The sequence below is a fragment of the Anastrepha obliqua genome, chromosome 4 (genome assembly GCF_027943255.1).
Source record: "Anastrepha obliqua isolate idAnaObli1 chromosome 4, idAnaObli1_1.0, whole genome shotgun sequence".
NCBI lineage: Eukaryota > Metazoa > Arthropoda > Insecta > Diptera > Tephritidae > Anastrepha > Anastrepha obliqua.
This window is the reverse complement of record NC_072895.1, coordinates 23,329,965-23,350,024: the sequence shown is the minus strand read 5'-3', so window position 1 is coordinate 23,350,024 and position 20,060 is coordinate 23,329,965. Positions and strand designations below refer to the sequence as shown.

General features: G+C 36.6%; 1 protein-coding gene across 2 annotated transcripts in view; it reads left to right on the top strand.

Moving 5' to 3' along the window:
• The window catches only part of LOC129244880 (uncharacterized), a 99,576-nt gene extending 84,374 nt beyond the window's left edge, over nucleotides 1-15,202 (top strand). Inside the window, exons 4-6 of one of the 2 annotated variants that reach the window (XM_054882773.1) lie at nucleotides 11,505-11,725; nucleotides 11,816-12,375; nucleotides 13,578-15,202. In XM_054882773.1, the coding sequence (XP_054738748.1) occupies nucleotides 11,505-11,725; nucleotides 11,816-12,375; nucleotides 13,578-14,032 (1,236 nt within the window). In that variant the 3' untranslated portion in view covers nucleotides 14,033-15,202. The remainder of the gene's footprint in view (nucleotides 1-11,504; nucleotides 11,726-11,815; nucleotides 12,376-13,577) is intronic. The other variant, XM_054882774.1, reaches the window with a different exon arrangement.
• Nucleotides 15,203-20,060: the final 4,858 nt, after the last annotated feature.

The following is a 20,060-nucleotide window of genomic DNA, read 5'->3' as shown; positions in this document are numbered from 1 at the left end:
TTGACTTAGGTCCCATCTGTTGACTTTAGTACTTATTCCGAATTATAAAAAAGGGTGTGCAAAGTGATTCAGGTCTCTGTTGACTTTAGTACTTATTTCGAGTCATAGAAAAATGGATGCAAAGTGATTTAGGTCTCATCTGTTGACTTTAGTACTTATTTCGAGTCATAGAAAAATGGATGCAAAGTGATGTAGGGCTCACTTATCGATTTTAGTACTTATTCCGAATTGGAGAAAGAGGGACGAGAAGTGATGTAAATCTCATCTGTCGACTTTAGTACTTATTCCAAATAATAGAAAAAGAGATGCAAAGTGAGCTAGGATTCATTTATTGACTTTAGTACTTATTCCGAATTATAGAAAGAGTGATCTAGTTTCCATCTATCGGCTTTAGCACTTATTCCAAATTATACAAAAGAGTTTGATTTTGACTTAGGTCCCATCTGTTGACTTTAGTACTTATTCCGAATTATAAAAAAGGGTGTGCAAAGTGATTTAGGTATCATCTGTTGACCTTAGGACTTATTTCGAGTCATAGAAAAATGGATGCAAAGTGATGTACGGCTCACTTATCGACTTAAGTACTTATTCCGAATTGCAGAAAAAGGGATAGTAAGTGATTTGGGTCACATCTATCGACTTTAGTACTTATGCCGAATTATAGAAAAAGGGATCTAGTTTCCATCTAGCGGCCTTAGCACTTATTCCGAATTATAGAAAAAGGGATGTGAAGTGAATTAGGTCTCATCTATCGACTTTAGTACTTATGCCGAATTATAGAAAAAGGAATCTAGTTTCCATCTAGCGGCCTTAGCACTTATTCCGAATTATAGAAAAAGGGATGTGAAGTGAATTAGGTCTCATCTATCGACTTTAGTACTTATGGCGAATTATAGAAAAAGGGATCTAGTTTCCATCTAGCGGCCTTAGCACTTATTCCGAATTAAGGAAAAAGGGATGTGAAGTGAATTAGGTCTCATCTAATTTTTATTACTTATTCCGAATTATACAAAAAGGTATGCAAAGTGATTTAGTCTCATCTATCTATCATCTACTAATTTCGAACTAACCAAAAAAAGGTCACAGAGCATACCAAATATCATCTATTGAATTTTTTACTTACTCCGAACTACAGAAAAAGGGATGCAGTGCGTACTAGAACCCACCCTTTAAAATTAGTAGCAGTTCGGAACTAACAAAAAAGTGGGGTAAAGTATACAAGATCTTATATGGCGAATTTAGTACGAATTCCAGACAATCGAAAACGATCTTATTTATAATATCTTATCTTATTACATTTTATCGTATTAGATCTTATCTGTAAAATTTAGTACTAAATCCGAGTTATAAAAAAAGATTGCAAAGCATTCTAAGTCTCAACTGACGAATGTAGTACTAAAAAAGGGTTTCAAAACATACTCCATTTTATCCTCCAATTTTGTACTGATTTAGAATTCTAAAAAAGGGAATGCAGTGCGTACTTGAACCCATTTTGGGATTTAATATTCGTTTGAAATTATGGCAAAATAAATGCATCGGGGGACAAATGACACTTTCTAGTTCATCGTCCACTTATATGGAAAATAGAAGGAATGCAAACTAGCCATGGTGCTTAATTCACTAGTAGCCAGACCAGTTCCTTACTAGAGATTTTCGCTGCAGAGAAAAACAAAGAATTTTAATTCTAAAAATAAGCAAAGTTTCTAAAAAAATTATACAAATATATCAGTCTACATCCATAGCCACAGTTAAATATTATACCACGAAATAAATAAAACCATAAATAACAACAATTAAATGTGGCAACTAAAACAAAAGCAAACAAAAAGAAAAGCACCAACGCTGAACTGCAGAAAAGCATTGAATTTGAATTTGTCTAGTGAGCGACGTCACTACGAACGAGTGGGGACAGATCATACAAATAGACATATATACATTTATACTTACATGCTTACATACATACACATACACTCGTGCATACATATCCAGTGCACACACAGTTCTGTGAGTGACGCGCCTGCTGTGCGATTTGGCATGCGTTAAATGATATTTTGCTTCGCTAGCCCCACATACGCCTCGTGGGCGGCTGGGGTGTGGCACGTAGACTACTTACATACATACATACAACGTATACGTGCACATGAGCTTCCAACACACATACATACATACATACGTGCACACATGCATAGTAACGTGCTCTCTATTTTTATATCACTCGCGTGGCTATAAATTACGGCTGTCTTAAAATATTAAAAAATTTCGCCATCTTTCAGCTTGACTGCAATTTTTTTCCGCCAATTTGCGTATTCCGACCTCTATTGACATTTTTGATATGCAATTAAGTATGCGAAGCACTTTTGATATGGCGAAATAGCCTTTTGCTAGCAGTTAGAGAAAAATATCAACAAATTTTATTGGTACGCCGGCAAGTAGCTTGTTTGGCGCGTTAGTCTTTGGAAGGCGTGGGCACACGAATATTTTTATGATACAGCTTTTTTGGCGCCAACTCTATAATTTTTGTTGATCTACGGAGTTTTTGTCTGTTTGCAATGTGTGAAGAAAATATTTTTTAGCTCACTTGACAACTTTTCAACGATTTTTTAATTGATTTATTGTATTTGATTTGTGTTTAAATTAGTATTTGTATTTAAATCTAACATGAAAGCTAATATTCGGCATTTGTTAAAAAAAGTGACTTTATTTAACTTAGAATTTCAACCAAAAAAAAAAAAAAAATTAAATCCCAAAGTCTTCGATGTTTAAGACAGATAGTGCGCATGGTGGACAGCCGCCCTCAAAAATTCTCTTTAACAACAAACTCTCTAACAACCCGCGCCTGAGGACGTCCAAGGTTGACCTAGCTTACTTGGTCAACCTGCCTCGACTATGTAGACCTGAAACGGCTACGAGTTAGAAGCTGGAAGTCTATTCCTATGAACCGTGCATATTGCAAGAGGATTGTGGACGAAGCTAACTAAAGCTCACTCTGAGCTGTAATCTAGTTTATTCTAAAAATGAATTAATCTCTTCATTTATGGCACCCTTTTTCATTCACTTGATTGCCTTGTCTAGCCTCGCACTGGCGTATTCTCTTAACATAGTCTTCCTACACCTTGGCGACGGTTTCTGGCTCTATCTCACGAATGTTTAGTCTATAAAAGTGAACGGCAGACAACAAAGGAATAAAGAAAAAAATAAAAATTATGTGGCTCGATATTTGAGTTAAAGGCTTGAGCTGTTAATGCATTACTTGCATAACATCGCCCCATCACGCTAATCCGTAAAAGAGTCTAACGGCTCAGCTCCGAGGTGGCTAAATGACATCGCCTAGACGGCTGATAACATGATTAACGAAATTGATGCGCAAAAGATAAAATGAGTACATATAAAAAAATTTCAAACCAAGTAATTGAAAGTACGCGTTGGAAATATTAATAAATAACGCAAGTGAAATAATGATATGATCACCACATTTGATAATTTTTGCTGTAGTTTTTCTTAAATTAATTAAAATATTTTTTTTTATAACTCTTTCCGTCTCGGTGGTTAGCGTTGCTAACCACCTATTTTTTATTTTTTTTACGACGGTTGGCGACATGTATGTTTTTAATTTTGCACGAATATTGATTATTGCTTCCTTTTAAGTGAAGAGAGCGCTAATAGCTAGAAATACACCCACCACATGTTGAGAAAATTTAAAGTAAAAATCCGTGGCCGCGTGTTTTTGTGAAAGCTAGAAGTAAAAATTCATAATAAATTCAATAACGCAATTTATGGTTTGATTTTTGTGCAAATTGAGTTCATGTGGTGTGTTTGATAAACAGTGGTTGCTTTCTCGCTTAAATTTCGATTATTTTACGAATATTTTTTAAAATCAGTGGTGGTTAGCAACAATAACCACCGTGACGTAAGTATTCCTAGAATTTGCTTTTTTATACGGTCACTATGAGTGGGACTTTCTTTGGTATTTACAATATTTTAGGCAATTATTTCAATAATGCAACGATCATTGACGCAAAGGGAAATTGAAGAATGTTTGTATGAAGATTTACCTTCAGGACCTGAAAGTGAAGCCAGTTCCGATGAGGATGAAAATCTAGACACGCCTGAGTGGCCAGTGTCAAAATCGATATTGGATATGTGTGGGACAGATGTATAGAATATCCATGAAGAGCTATTCGACGACGAGGATGACATACCATTATCAAACTTTGTAAGTCAGAATAATATTGTTAGCTCTACGACCTTGCAGCCTCCTAAATGGAAAAGGACCTTCTCTATGGATATACCTGGCGAGTTTGTTGAGAGTGTGGGCTTATCAATAGCTATATAGCTTACAAAGAGCTTCTGATTAACAGACCTCATTTGGATGAGTTGACATTGAAGGACTTTCGCCGCTCAATTTATCAGGGGCTGTTAGCACCTTGCTACGTAAACAAGCGAGCTCCAGGAAGTTCCGCGATCAGCAATGGATGAATCCCAAGATCTCCTGTACCAGTTGCTATAAAACGGTATAAGCCTAGCGTGCCTGCTGAAATCCGCCATGAGAGTAATCGACACCAACCGCTTAGAGGCACAACTAGAAGATGCACCTTTTGCAGTACCAAAAGCGTCCCTGTCCGCACAGTATGGCAATGCAGAACATGCCACGTCCCACTTTGCCTCCGAAAAGGAAAGACATGTTTTTCAGATTTTTACAAGAAATAATTATTTGTAAAATTATTACCAATTTTGTATTGTCTTTTTTCTAAAAATAAATAAAAAAGTGAAGTAATTGAGTGCATTAGTTTTAATAAATTTTTGTACCCTTCAGTCATGGTGGTTACTGGTGGTGACCACCTTGTTTCTCAAAAACCTAACGGTAAATATTTTTTTTTTTTTGCATTCGTGTGTTACTTGTATTCCGTATTCACCAATTAACAACAAAAAATAAATTTTTTATGTCGCAGTAAAGAGCGTGACGGAAAGAGATAAAACTATATTTTTTCCATAAAAAATACCATAGTAATTCAAGTATCAATTCAACACTGGTCTGTCCTTTTTGTCTGCCCATTTCACTTTTTTATGATCCTTTATCAACAAATGACACAATATTCCATGATTCAATGATAAAAGGTTTGCTCAGTAAGCAGCTTTCTCGTTCTCTCTTGACAAATCGGCTCCCTTAGCAGGACACTGGGTTGGTAGCTCTAGAAATTTTGAGTAAAAGTGGGGGAAAAGTAAAATTTTTAGAAAAAACATTTCATTTTCAATACGGTCTGGAGTGGTAGCTCTAGAAATTTTGAGTAAAAGTGGGGGAAAAGTAAAATTTTTAGAAAAAACATTTCATTTTCAATATGGTCTGCTTACGAGCAACAACTCGCTAAAGAGTTTTCAACGGTATGTTCAGGACTACGGTAGTATGACATGGAATACATACCGCTTAAGTCAGGGCTTGATAGAGTATTTGACGTAATCGATGAGTGGAGAATTTACAAATTTCATGATGTGGACGGAAATGATGCTTTGCAAACAGCTAGCATTTCTCAAAGAGTTACGGCAGGAAGAATAATTGGATAGTCCCAACGCTATCTATAACATTTCAGACCTCATTATAAAAAAGTTGGGATTGACGGAACTTGTCTCCATGGATGGATGAAGTGTCCAGAGGCGGCTTAGCAAAGCACAGTACCAGCATGAAAAAGCTCCTCGTAATAAAACCATCTGCCAGAATCGGCTTAAAACTGTAGATCCTTCTATTTGTGGAACAACATCAAGACGCGCGCTACAAATAGGAGGAGGATCTCGGCCAAACACCTAACAGTGTGCCAAGTACGTGCCAATTATTTATTTATTTTTAACAAATAAATTTCATACTGGCGAAACTTCGCAACTTCGCGATCGGTTTTAAATTTAAAAATTAATTCACAATATACAATCTTGGATTAAGTAAAATAATTTCTTGTTTTAATATTAGACTTGGACGTGAGGGAAAATTTACTTATGTTAGTAATATAGGTGAATCTGTAAATGATATATGTGCAATATCTCGGGACATATTGAAACATGCGTCTGATTTTATAGTGGACAATAAAACATGGTCTGATCACATGCCTATTATTTTAAAAATTCAATTGCCTGCAAGAAAATCAGCTTCAATATGCAAGGCGAACTTGTTACCAAAAATTGTTTGGGATGAATTACGAGCAGAATTGTATAACAAGAAACTTATTATATTAGCAACCTACAGAAAAAGAAATATGTAAAAAAAGAGCTAGATCTTGAAGATTTAACTGAAATAATTAGAATATCAATTTCACAGAGGCGAAATAAAGAAAGATTAAGAAAAAAATCGGAATGGTTTACCTGGAAATGTCAGTCAGCTAGAAAGATGTCATTAAAACAACTGAGAATTTATAACAAAACTTTGAGTGGAAGTGATAAAAAGAAATATATTCAGGCAAATAGAAAATACAAGAAACTGTGTGAAGAGAGCAAGAAGAATTACTATGACAATCTTGAACTCAGAATAAATGAGGTTAATAACAGTAAGGATTGGTGGAAGATGGTCAACGTCCTTCGGTGTTCAGTTACAGAATCTTGTCTAGAGGTATCGCCAGCAATATTCATGCACTATTTTCAAACATTATTAAATCCAACTCGCTGTGCACCATGTATGCAATATGTGGCAAATTTAGTAAGGGATGATTTTCTAGACAGACCAATCTCAATAGATGAAATCAGATTGATGTTACAAAAAACGAAATGTGGAAAAGCTCCAGGCTCAGACAAGATTCCATATGAGTTTTTTAAAAATGCCGATGACCGGTTTCTTGTTGAGTTGGTAAACGTTTTTAATAGGCTATATAATATGGGCCAAGTATCTGAATGTTTCGAAACAAGTCTGATATATCCGCTCTTTAAAAAAGGCGATAGGAAATCTCCCTCCAATTATAGAGGTATCTCATTTATGAATTGTGTTGCAAAGATAATGATGGGCATTTTAAATGAGCGACTCACAAGCTGGGTAGAAAATAAAAATATTATAACAGAATTTCAAGCAGGTTTCAGAAAAGTTATTACAGAAATACATGTTCGATAGTAAAAGTAGGAGATGAAATGAGTGAAAAATTCAAAATATCGTCAGGAGTAAAGCAAGGGTGCCTGCGTTCACCTTTGCTCTTTGCTCTCTACTTGAATGACCTGCACGACTGCTTGGAGGGGGGACTCTTTATAGATGAGTTAAATATCCGTTTGCTATTATATGCTGACGATATCGTCATATTGGCAGATGAGGTTAGTGCTCTTCAAAAAATGATAAGCAACTTAGAAATATATTGCGTTAAGTGGAATATGCAAGTAAACTTATCTAAGTCAGCTATAATGATTTTTCGGAGAGGCGGTAGAATAGCAGAAAAAGAAAAGTGGTTCTTTCACGGCGAAGTTATACCAATAACGAAAGAATATAATTACTTGGGTGTAAAGCTAACATCAAAACTCAGTTTCAAGCAACATATAGAAAATAGAAATGTTCTAGCGAAAAACAGCATAAATGCAACTTGGTGCACATTTCTTAGTAAAAATAAAATTAAGTTGTCGGCAAAATGGAAACTGTTTTTAGCGGTGACTAGAGCAATCCAGAGTTATGCTGCTCAGGTATGGGGAAACTCATTGTTTGAAGAAGTAGACAAAATTCAACTTTATTTTTTAAAAAGGGTACATCATCTCCCGAGTAATACGACATCTTATTGCATTCTCTTGGAGACAAATGTTCCAAGTTTTCATTTGTATACACTGCAGCTTCACTTAAAATATATATTCAAAACGTTATTTGAATATGATGATAATAGATTGCCTCATATACTATCAAAAAAGATTTTAGAAAAACAGATATTTTGGGTTGAAGAAATTAGTAATCTAGCACAAAAGTTAAATATAACATGTAACTGGGGCACTTCAAATAAAAGAGAGTGGAATAGAAATATAATTTCAATAATAGAAAATCTTCATGATTCGAATATTCGAACTTTATGGGAAAGGGCACACCAAAGCACCCGATTACATAAGGAATTAGACCATAACAACGCCAGAAACTATTTAAACGATAATACTGGAATCTATAAAATTATGTGGATTATGAAAGCCAGATGTGATTTAATATACTTGGGAAGCCAAAGGGATTTAAATTGCACTTTATGTAACTTAAATGAATTAGAAGACATCACACATTTCTTAGGAAAATGCCCGATACTTAAAAGAATTCGTCAAAGATTTTTTGGAAAATATAGTTTAAACCGAGATGAAATCATAGACATTTTAAATGGTGTTGGCCCTTCTGGATATAATAACTTATTTAAGTTCATCACTGGTGCTATAGAATATAGGAAATTAATTTTAAGCGAATTCAATACATAGTACCATAGTAACATATGTAAAATGTAAGATTTTGTTTTTTCTTTTTTCTTCCGACAAACGACCTAGTGTCACTGTCGTACGTTCTAATGTTAATGATTAAAAATGAAATGTAATGTTTATTTCAAGAAAGTCGAACAATAAATAATAATAATAATAAAAATAATAATATTAGACTTGGCAATTTCCGCTAATAACTTCTATTTGTACCATTCTTTACTTTCAAAAATTTATTTAATATTTATTTTTTAAACCATTCGCAGTTTCTTTCCATTTAAGTAAGAAAATACTTTTTTGCTACCATTTTTACCAAAAAGGATTTAATTTTTTCCACTTTATGCACCTTCTTAAGTACAACCTTTTGTAAGGGAGTGTCAAAAATCGAATGTCACTAGTGAGCAAACCTTTAGTAACTGAATCATGACAATATTCAACATATGGCAAGGAAGTTTAATGTTTGGGACTTCCCCGAACTCCACTTTAAAAATAACGAGCACTTAGGTGTGATTGCAACCAATGTTGCCTGATAAATTAACAATGTACGAGTTTGGCTTTTGCGTTGAAATTCTACACTTCTTAAATAATTTGGTTTTGTTATAATAAATAAGGGATCATTTCAAATTTTGCTTTTGCCCTCTAATGCACTACCCAGTATACTAATTAAATAAAGCCAATTAGTTTTTTTTTGCAATATTTGCCCCCCTTATTTAATGTAAAACCAAATATCTAGGTGGATGTAGGAGTTTCGCTTGGAGCTACTGTATCTCGAAAATCATAATTTTTTGGTGAAAATAATCGTCCAAATGAGTCGACGAGTCAAGGCTTGGTAAAGAAATTTCAAGAAAAGCTTCTGTAGAGGGTAAAAAAGGCAGAAAGAGCAAAAACTGAATATTTTGTTGAGATTATTGCTGCTGTATCGCAAAGTGTCGCGGAACAACCTTCAACATCGATATCTCGACGTGCTCAGCCATTAAGCATTCATCAATCGACTAATGGCGGACATTTAAATGATGTAAATGTTCACTAATTTTCAATAATAGCTAAGAGCCATTTTACAATTTACGGCATTTTAAAGAAAAGTATGCGTTTTACGTCATAAATGTCACATTTTAATTACGTTTATAAATTTTTTTAAGAAATATATCAAAAATCAAATCTATACGGAAAACACTTTCGAATATTAAAAGAAACCGGATCAAAAAATATTAAAAACTGTATGAGTTATCATGCAGACCGGGCCACAAAAATTAGTTTCGATAAAAACGAGGTTAAAGTTTGAGGTACAGGAGCGCGCGGTACGCGTTTCGGCTCGACTTCGATTTTTACCTATTCAAAAAGATGGTTCAAGGAACCTGTATCAAATTTTGTGTGAAAAACGAAATTAAGTGCGCGGATGCATTCCAAATGTTGACTTTGTCATACGGAGAAGCTACTTTGCACCAAAGCAACGTTTATCGGTGGTACAAAAAGTTCTCAGAAGGCCGAGAAGATATGAACGACGAAAAGCGTGCCAGACGCCCGAGCACTTCAACAACAGACGAAAAAATTGACGAAGTTAAGAAAACGGTATTGACCAATCGTCGAATCACCGTTAGAGAAGTTGCTGAGGGCCTAAACATATCGATTACTTGTGCCATTCGATTTTTTTCAATGATTTGGGCATGAGTCGGGTCGCCACAAAATTCGTACCAAAACTGCTCAATTTCGACCAAAAGCAGCATCGCATGAACATTGCTAATGAGATGTTGGGTTCTGTCCGCGACGACCCGAATTTGCTCCAGAGGGTCATAACTGGTGACGAATCGTGGATTTATGGTTATGACATGGTAACCAAAGCTCAATCAGCTCAATGGAAGCTGCCCCACAAACCAATACCGAAAACAGCGCGCCAAGTTCGGCCGAATGTAAAAGTTTTGCTTACCGCTTTCTTCGATTGCAGAAACGTTGTGCATCATGAGTTGTTGCCACAGGGTAAAACGGGCAATAAGGAATATTACCTGCAAGTTATGCGCAATTTGCGCGAAGCAATCCGCCAGAAACGCCCGGATTTGTGGAAGAACAAAAATGGGATCTGGCATCACGATAACGCCCTTGCTCACACAGCGTTGCTTGAGCGCGACTTTTTGGCCAAAAACAACACACTAAAGATGCCACAGCCACCGTATTCCCCAGATCTGGTCCCCTGTGACTTTTTCTTATTCCCGAAACTGAAGAGGACCATGAAGGGACGACACTACGCTCCGATTGACGAGATAAAGACGGCATCGAAGAAGAGCTGAACAAATTAAAAAAAATAATTTATTGAAGTGCTTCGAAGATTGGAGAAAACTTTGTCACAAGTGCATAATATCTCATGGGGATTACTTTGAAGGGTACAAAGTAGATATTAATGAATAAAGTAATAATTCTTGAAAAAACACCAAATTCAGGATACTTTTTGAACACGCCTCGTAATATTAGCATGAAAATTGGACAGTATATTCATAAGAAACTATACTTTATTTTAATTCTGGACTTATGCAACCCCTTAAGAGCCGTATTTTGAATACAAATAGTGAAATCTGAAAGAATCTAAATTTTCACTTTGTTTATTTTAAAACAACATCTAGGCCCTTTATATGCACGTGCCCCAGGAAAACATCCCACAGTTTTGGTCCATTCAATATTTAATTACGATCACGTTGCGATTATGTCGATTTGCGTCTTCGTCGCGTATAGAATAAACAAGTTTGTCGTTGTGGAAATAAAAAGAATTAGTTAATGAATAAATGGCGGTGGGCATGTATGTATGTATGTATGTATGTATGTATGTATTCTTATATATTACATTTGAAGCACGTTAAGCATAATTAAATGAAGCCATGTTATTCTGAGACGTCGCTCTGTGAAATATTTCTATTGTTGTATTGCGAGTTTTTGTTGTAAAATTCCTATTATATTGATTGTCACTTCTAATCCGGCAACAATTCGATAAAGGTAAACACACACCTACATATCTCATGTGCTACTTACACGCATTCCTATGTAAATATCTTGTAATCAAGCAGAGCCTGGAATACCAATAATATAATTGACACGCGCTTCGTTTGTTTGTTTATTTACAAATTCCACAGTTCAGCTCGTTGGACTTCCACACACCACAATGGCGTCTAGATCCCTGCCTATTGGAGGACACAGCGCCGGATATGGAGGATCCTGTGCGTCTGTTTCATGGGCGCGTGCGGATTGTTTGGGAGCACGGCCACCACACCTTGCACTCCAAATTGATGGTCACAGCTTTAGGCAAAGGCGAGCAGTGTCGCAGTGAAAACAAGCATCAATGCCTGAGAATCGGGTAAGTGGGGTTTCGTGGATGAATATAATAGATAAAAAACAATAAGCAACTTTTTTCCTTGTGCGATTTTTCCCTTCCCTTCGTCTGCAGCGATGAACCTATACTTTGCATTTCCAAAGAGCTCGTCTGCGATGGTATTCGTCATTGTCCGATTAGCAATGAGTACGATAGCGATGAGGATTATGAAATGTGTTGGAAGCGACGACGCTACGGCGAACCGATCCCGCCCGCCATGGAGACGGACATTTTCGAACATTTTGCTTTAGAAGTTTTTCGAAATTTATTTGCCTTCGATGTGCCGTCATATGGGGATGCGACGACAACTTCTGCCACGTCGATCACAGATCAGCCACCATCTACACAGGAGGGTAGCGGCAGCGCTGGTGTGGTGAATAGCACCACACTGCGTAAAGTGGAGTCAAAGCAAATCGGTCAATCGGCGCATGATGTCAACAAAAATGGTAATAGTACTGCTGCTGGGACCACAGTGCAAGCCGAAAATGCCACCGAAAGCACGGGCACGGGTCATCACCGCCGCAATTCAACACGTTCTGGCCTCAATTCGGATCTTTCGAAGTATGGTCCGTGGGGTTATCTTATGCTCGGCATGCTACTGTGCGGTGGTGCGCTATTGATTTGTGGACTTTGGGGTAAGTTTTGTGGGATTTGGTGCTTTTGCTTATGGAGCTTTAAATTTCCAAAGCTTATTTAATTAAGTAATTGTATTTATTTTGGTTTTTTTTTTCTCAATTCGTTCATCACATTAAATAACAATTGTAAACAACACGCTGCATTCCACAATGCCCACACACGATACACTAATATCTGAAACTGAAACATTTCCTTATGGCATATTTTCCCAATCCATATTCCAACACCCACAATCCAATTGCTGATCAATTCTAACATTTTGACGTGCAATTCTTTGAATAAAATTGTGCATACAACATTGATATGAAATAACTTAAACTATTAACACTTTTTATGAAATTTTCTTAATTTAATTGCGTTCCATTATTGAAAATTGCGCTCCATACATTTTTAAATTTTTTGATAAATTAATTTTCAAAACTGGAATTCTACAAAACACTTACAAAACGGGAAACCATGAATATCACAAATCCTTTATGCGCATAAAATGCAATACGTTCCACAATTGTATTGTTATTCGATACCTTCCACACTTTAATACCCTCAACTACTGTCGCTTAATACAAAATCATGCATTTATGAAATACGTTCCACTATTGTGTTGTGATTCAATAACATCCACACTTTAATACCCTCAACTACTGTCGCATAATACAAAATCATGCATTTACGAAATACGTTCCACAATGTCCACATGAAATCCACAAATAATTCATATTGCAACAAACATATTTCATGCACGTGGTGCAAATATTTCCAACACATTCCACAAAAATTAATGTTATTCGACACACACCACTTATAAACATCACAAACTTTGCACAAAATACCCAAATATAATTCTTACATGCAATCCATAACACATGCAATCTTGTACTTCTCCCTTACACATGTTCCACATATTTAAATCAATGTCTTCTGATATGCAAACATGTTCCACAAACGAAATTCGTGATTAAATCATTTAAACTTTAACTGACCAACATCTTATGCAATGCACGCCCACTCACATCTAATATTTTGCCAATTCTATTTACTCATCTGCATGAAAAATCTTTTAAAAAACCCGTCTAATCGTCTCGATCCCACCATCAAATACCCGATTCATCAATTACCACTCTATCGTTGTCACTTCCTTCACGCTATCCAACATAATTTCGAATCAACTAATTTCTTGCTCCTTCGCCTTCCTTCCTTCCAGTTTGCTGTTGTCGCTTAAGCTTTCACATTCAAACCATCCGTTCACTTTCAGCCTCTGCCTCCCAGCACGCAACTAATAATGAACGCGAAGCAGCATTGCAGAACGGTGCCGCTGGCACTGGTAGTGATCTACAATCCAGCAGCGCTGCGCCCCCAAACTACGAGGAGCTAGACCCACCGCCCGCCTATTCAGTTCTTTTCCCCAATCAAAAGGCGGCTTCCAGCACTACGTTGAGTTCATTGGGCGCAGCAGCGCTGATGCCGCCCACAATAGCCGCTGTAGCTGTAACAACACCCAATGGCACCGCAGTGACCATTCCCACAGGAGCACCAGCAACATCCGCAGCGACATCTACAGCGGCTCTAGCAACACCACCACCAACAACAACAGCAGCCGCCACAAGAACAACTCAGGTGCAGCTAGAGAGTGCAACGTGCAGTTCGCAGGCTCACTGATAGCGACTGCAGCGTATGCCGTACCTGGAAAGCGTTGTCGCCTTAGAAGTTTTTCTGATTTTCTGAAAAAACGACTGACTTTTTAGTTCGATTTAAGTAAAATAATTTTAGATTTAGCTACACAACAACAATTAACGAGCTCATTTATTAAGTTAGATTTTCTACTTATATACATAATTTTTATGTCTCTCTCTCCTCTCTCTATCTTAATTTCTATTTAATTATTATCTGAACTCTTTTAAGTATGTGTGAGTGTTGTTATTAACTTGACAATGAGAGCTGCAAGCATTTTCTGAATAGTAACTGGTTTATGTTTCTGGAAACATGTTTTGAAGCAGTGGAGGGCGAGTTCCACCACCACTTCCTTTTGCATATGGCGTAGTGTAGTTGAGGCTCAAGAATGATAGAATACAAAATTGCACAAATTGAAGTAAAAAAATAAGCGTAGCTTTGTCGTGACGTCATTGTAGATGAAATGTCCGAGAGAACTAAGAGATAAGTTGTCAAAGTAGTAAGCCTTCCTCAACAAAAATTAAAAGTTAGGTTAAGTTAATGTAAACAAGGCAGAAAATAGAGAAGATAATTGAAAGAAAAAAGTTATTTGTAGGCAAATCGCTACAATCAAGGCAAATCTATTAAAGGTGGTCTTGGTAAATCAGCTGAGTTGTTTTTTCTCTTTCGCCGTGTCCATGTGGCTGTCAGCTGTTTTCTAGTTTCTCAATACTTTGCTTTGACAATCAAACGTGCAGATCATTGTCTAGTGCCACCACTACCTTTAGGGAATGCGCCTTGGCCATGTCCACGTGGATGTCAGCACATAATAAAGCAAGGCGAATTCGTTGTTTGTTCTCTACTTTACCAATACTTTGCCATGACAATCAAACGTCCAAAACAAGGCGAATTGAGCGCTGAATGTGGTGTCTTCCCAAAGTCTTCCCAGTTATCTAAAATTCAGAGAATGACTTGTGAATATTGTAATTTGTGAGATTCTAACTAAACAAACTAATGAAAGCGAAGTGCCGCGTGCTAAATTGTGAAAGCTGAAATGAATATAAACCCTCCAAATGCAGTTTTTTTGCGTTTTTATGCGGAAGACGCCGTGACAATGTGTAAATTCTTGTGTTTGGTTGAGTAGACAGGGCTAGCTTACTAGAGCGGCAGCCCTTGGTTGGGAAAAACCCGAGTCATTCCGATAAGGTAGAACCTACTGTGTTTGGTAGTTTCTTTTGCTTTCACTTACTCTTCATCCTTTAAATAATTCCTCCGCCTTTTGTTTGTATATTCATGCAGCCTGACGACACAGCGAATTCGGAAGACGCAACCTTGTATTCTATCATTGTTGGCTCAAAAGCTAATGCATTCAAATTCACTAAGAGCCGAGTAGCGGCGACTCTGCGATGTGTGCAACTTTTGGCATTTTTTGAACGATAGTTAAAGTTCTAAAAGCTCTAAAATTTATGTTCGTAGAGTTCAGAGAATGAAAAATATACAAAAAATATGTTTAAAATAGCAAAAGTAGTTCTTTTAAAGCTAAGTTGTGAGAGCAAGCATTGAAATTTTGGGTACTTACAATTTTTAAAGCCGAATCTATTAGAGGTGAAAGCAGTAGACCGGCTGATTTGTTTCTTTTCTTTTGCGGTATATATTCGGATGCCAGCACAAAGCGACATAACGGAAAGCCTTTCCATTCGCATTAGCGTCGTATGCTTCTCGCGTGAAATCAAGGCGAATCTATTAAAGGTCGTATCGGTAAATCAGCTGGTTTGCGTTTTTTCTTTCGCCGTGTCCATGTAGCTGTCAGCCGAGAATGAAACAAAGCAAATTCATTTTTTGTTGCAAATTCAAAACACTGTTGTTGGCCTAGTACCAGCACGATTAATGAATGCGCATTGATTGGAATTAATGCTGGTTAATCAACGCAGATCGCCCCCTTTACTTCTCTTTTTTTCCTTTTCTATTTTCTACGGTCATGACATTCCAATGTACAAACGTTGTTGCTGGTCTAGTGCCATCACCTTTAATAAATGCTTCTTGGAATCTTTGCAGCTATTAGAGTTCAAAAATGGCTGAAATACTTGCATTTAAACTTAATATTCAAAATTTTAAATGTCAAACCAGTTACTCGAGCGCTTCTCAAATAGCATTTTTCTACTAGTTAACTCCTCTTTTAATCGACTTTTTTCGCTATGTATGTTCTACTATGTAGTTATATTTATTAGTTTTTCGGTTCATTGCTAAAATCTTCTCGAATGTGTATGTGTATGTGTGCGAGTTGGAAAATAAATATTTTCACATCAAACGTAATAAATGGCTTGAGAATGGGAAAATAAATAAGCACCTCTTCAATTTTTTCTTCTTTAATTTCATTCTATTTTTTAAGAAGTATGACAAAAAAAAATTAAAAATAAATAAAAAAAATCAAGCAATAACAAAACCAGCAAGGCTTTGACAATAACTATAGAAAAAAGTGTATGCAAAAAGTAAAAATAATTAAGTGTTACGCAATATATTTTGTCCATTGAATTTATAGCAAATCATTGCGCCACTGAGCGACGTATTCTAAATACAAAATTTCAAATGCTTATGAATACTTAAAATTTTTAATCTAATATTAATTTATTGTAATGTGATATAAGTTAATGGTTCACATAGTTAAATCGTATGATAGAATGAATAGAAACGCATAAAAATATGAAAATGTGAAAGTAATTACGTAGTACTAAACTAAATAAAAGGAATGCACGAAAATAATATTAAGTAAACAAATAAAGTTGTTACAAAAAATAAAAAAATACACTTCGCGCTGTTCTCAATATACCATTTGCCCATATGGGCTATGTAGTTCGTAAAACCAGCGACTATTCGGGATACTTTATCAGATTAATGTACAAAAATTCGGAATGCATCCCAGAGTTATACAAGGTGAAGTCCAAAATAAACAAGACTGAGCTAAAATATTGGATTGGCAAGTAAGTAATTGCGGATTGTTTTTTAGAAAATCAAACACAATTTTTTCATGGAAATAAATAACTTTATGCTGTAATGTATTGTCTTTTTTGATCAATGACCTTTTGCCATCTTTCAGGCAGCATCATAATCCCACGTTCATAAAACTTCTGGTTTTTATTAGGAAAAAACTGAATCAGGTACGATTTGACATCATCATCATTATTGACATTTTTACCATTCAAGGAGTTTTGTAAAGATCGAAATAAAAAGTAATCAGCTGGCGCAAAAAATAATCAGGACTATGTCATGGCTAAGGAAAAACATCCCAACCAAGCTCCACTAATTTTTGCCGAGTGGCCAACAGTGTGTGTGGCCTTGTCACGATGAAATAAAATACTTTTTCGATTTGTCAATTCGGGCCGCTTTTCTTCAACTGCATTGTTTAATTTCGTTAGTTGTTCAATGTAGACATCAGAATTGATCGTTCGGTTGGGTGGTAAGAGTTCAAAGTAGACAATTCCTTTTTAATCCCACTAAACTGATAACGAAACCTTCTTTTGATGAATATCAGCTTTTGATGTTGTTTGAGTTGGTTCATCTGGCCTGCTCCACGATCTTTTCCGCTTGACATTGTTGTAAACAACCCATTTTTCATCGCCAGTTATCAGTCTTTTTAAAAATGGTTCATTTTCATTATGTTTGCTTTGCAAATCGCAGCTATTAATGCGTTGCGTTAAATGCGTTTCTTTAAGTTCACGAGGAACCCATGTATCGTGTTTTTAAACATAGCCAAGTAGTTTTAAGTGATTTTCAATGCGTGCATGGGATGCATGAAGCTTCTCTACAATGACATGTGTTGTACTGTGGCGATCCGAATCGATTATTGCTTTGATTAGGGCGTCATCAATCTCAACTGGACGACCAGAGTATTTTTCATCTTTGAGTGAAAAATCACCAGAACGAAATTTGGCAAGCCAATTTTAACACTGCCGTTCTTCAAGGCTTCGTCATCATAAACAGCACATAACTTTTTATGAGCTTGCGATGCGGTTTTCCCTTTGCGCAAATAAAAAACCAAATTATGACGAAAATGTTCCTTTTGCTTTTCCATTTTTCAACGACGCCAAACGAAAACTACGCAACCGATCAAAAAAATTTGTTTACTCATTGACAGCTGAATTGCCAACTATCAAATAACAAAATATATTTAACATTTGTACCACGTCTGCAAACCTAAACATTCAACTGAATCTATCTATAAGTGAAATCCGCATTTACCTAGTTGCCAACCTAGTAGAAACAACAGGGGCTTAGGGCTGATGCCTTCGAGTTTATTTATTCAAAATAATCCCCTCTGGCCTCGCTACACTGTTTTGCGCGATCTAAAAGCTTTTCGAAAGAGTGTTTCAGGTCATTGTCCGTCATGTCTTTCTATACAAGCCTCTATGGACGCAAAACGTTTCCCTCTCATGGCCAAATGTAATTTTCCGAATAAGTAGAAGTCACAGGGAGCCATATCAGGCGAATACGGTGAGTGATTGATGGTTAAATTGCGATTTCTACTCGAAAAATCAGTCACGGTATTCAGGGTGAATTCGACGAATGCGATGCAACAAACGCTTCAAAATGCCAAGATAGAAAATTGCACGGACGATTTGGCCCATTGGCATGAACTCCTTGTGGACTATTCTCTTGGGATAGTAAAAACAAATGACCATCTTTTTGCTCCTCAGTTTATTTGTGCAGAATGAAACGTGCACAGACTTTTCGTAAGCCCAAATGATCAGTTAAAATGCGATAAATCGAGGGTTTCCGATTCCATGAATTTCAGCGATGATTTCGATTCATCTTTGATAATGTGTAAACCACTCATGAGCTCTGGTACTCATGAACTCTGGCACGAGATAGACAATCATCGGCATCAAATTTTTTCATCAATTCAAATGTTTCGGTCGGTGAAATGGTTGAAGGTCCAGTCTGGCAGTCTGTCTAGTAGCACTAAAGCGCCGTTTTACCGATTTTAACCCTTAACTGGTATCGTGGGGGCCGCGCAGACCCCACGCGTTTTATTTTTTTGAATTTCTTAAAAACTACGCATAGTACGCGGCTGCCATTTCGAGTAATCTCATTACGTCGCGACACGCGGCGGGTGTCGGACGTTCGGCGCTGAAGCTTTTACCAGAGCGGAGCTACGTACGTTGCGGGAGCCGTGCGGACCCCACTATTCCCCCACTATACGTTGAAATACTTATGTTTTAGTTTATTTTTTCAAAGTTGATTTTATAAGAAATAAGAAAACATACATATGTTAGCTAAAGACTTTCGAAATAATAGTTTTTTTTTTATTTTTATAGTGGTAAGAAAAAAATACCAAAAAATTGTCCAAATTTTGTGATCTCTTGTAGTAAATAAGTTAAAAGAAGTATATGAATAAAAACTTATTAATTTCATAAAACAAGCTTGTTATTTGTCCTGTCAAAATAATTCTTGAAAAAAATGTAGACATTTGTATCCTAGAATCTAATTTTAATAGGGGGCCGCGCGGCACCCACGATACTAGTTTCGTTAGTCAAATTTACGATACCAGTTAAGGGTTAAAATAAAACTTGATATTAGCTCTCTGTTCGAAACACATTTTTGTACCGATGACACAAACATACTGACACCTTCGACGCAATAACTGCGCTTCCACTGAACTGAATGTCACCAATCTTTCACTGGTAGTCAGCTAAGGATGTAACTTCCAAAGCGCTAACTGCATAAAAAGATGGCGCCACCAAAAACATTTTTATGACGCCAGTCTTGTTTATTTTGGACTTTGCCTTGTATTTAGTGTAGGTTTCGCAAAGATGAAGTCAATCTCCCAAGCGCTGATGCCAATATGCCCATTGTAATTGTGGCCCAGCGGGGAGGATAAGCGCGATCCAGCAGTTACGGTGCACTAGACAGGGCTAGTTTACTGGGACGGCAGCCCTTGGTCGGGAAAAATCCGACTCATTCCGGTAACGTAGAACCGGCTGCCATGGAAATTATATGGGAATACCACAAGTTTCCTCCATGTAGACACCTGCTTGAATCA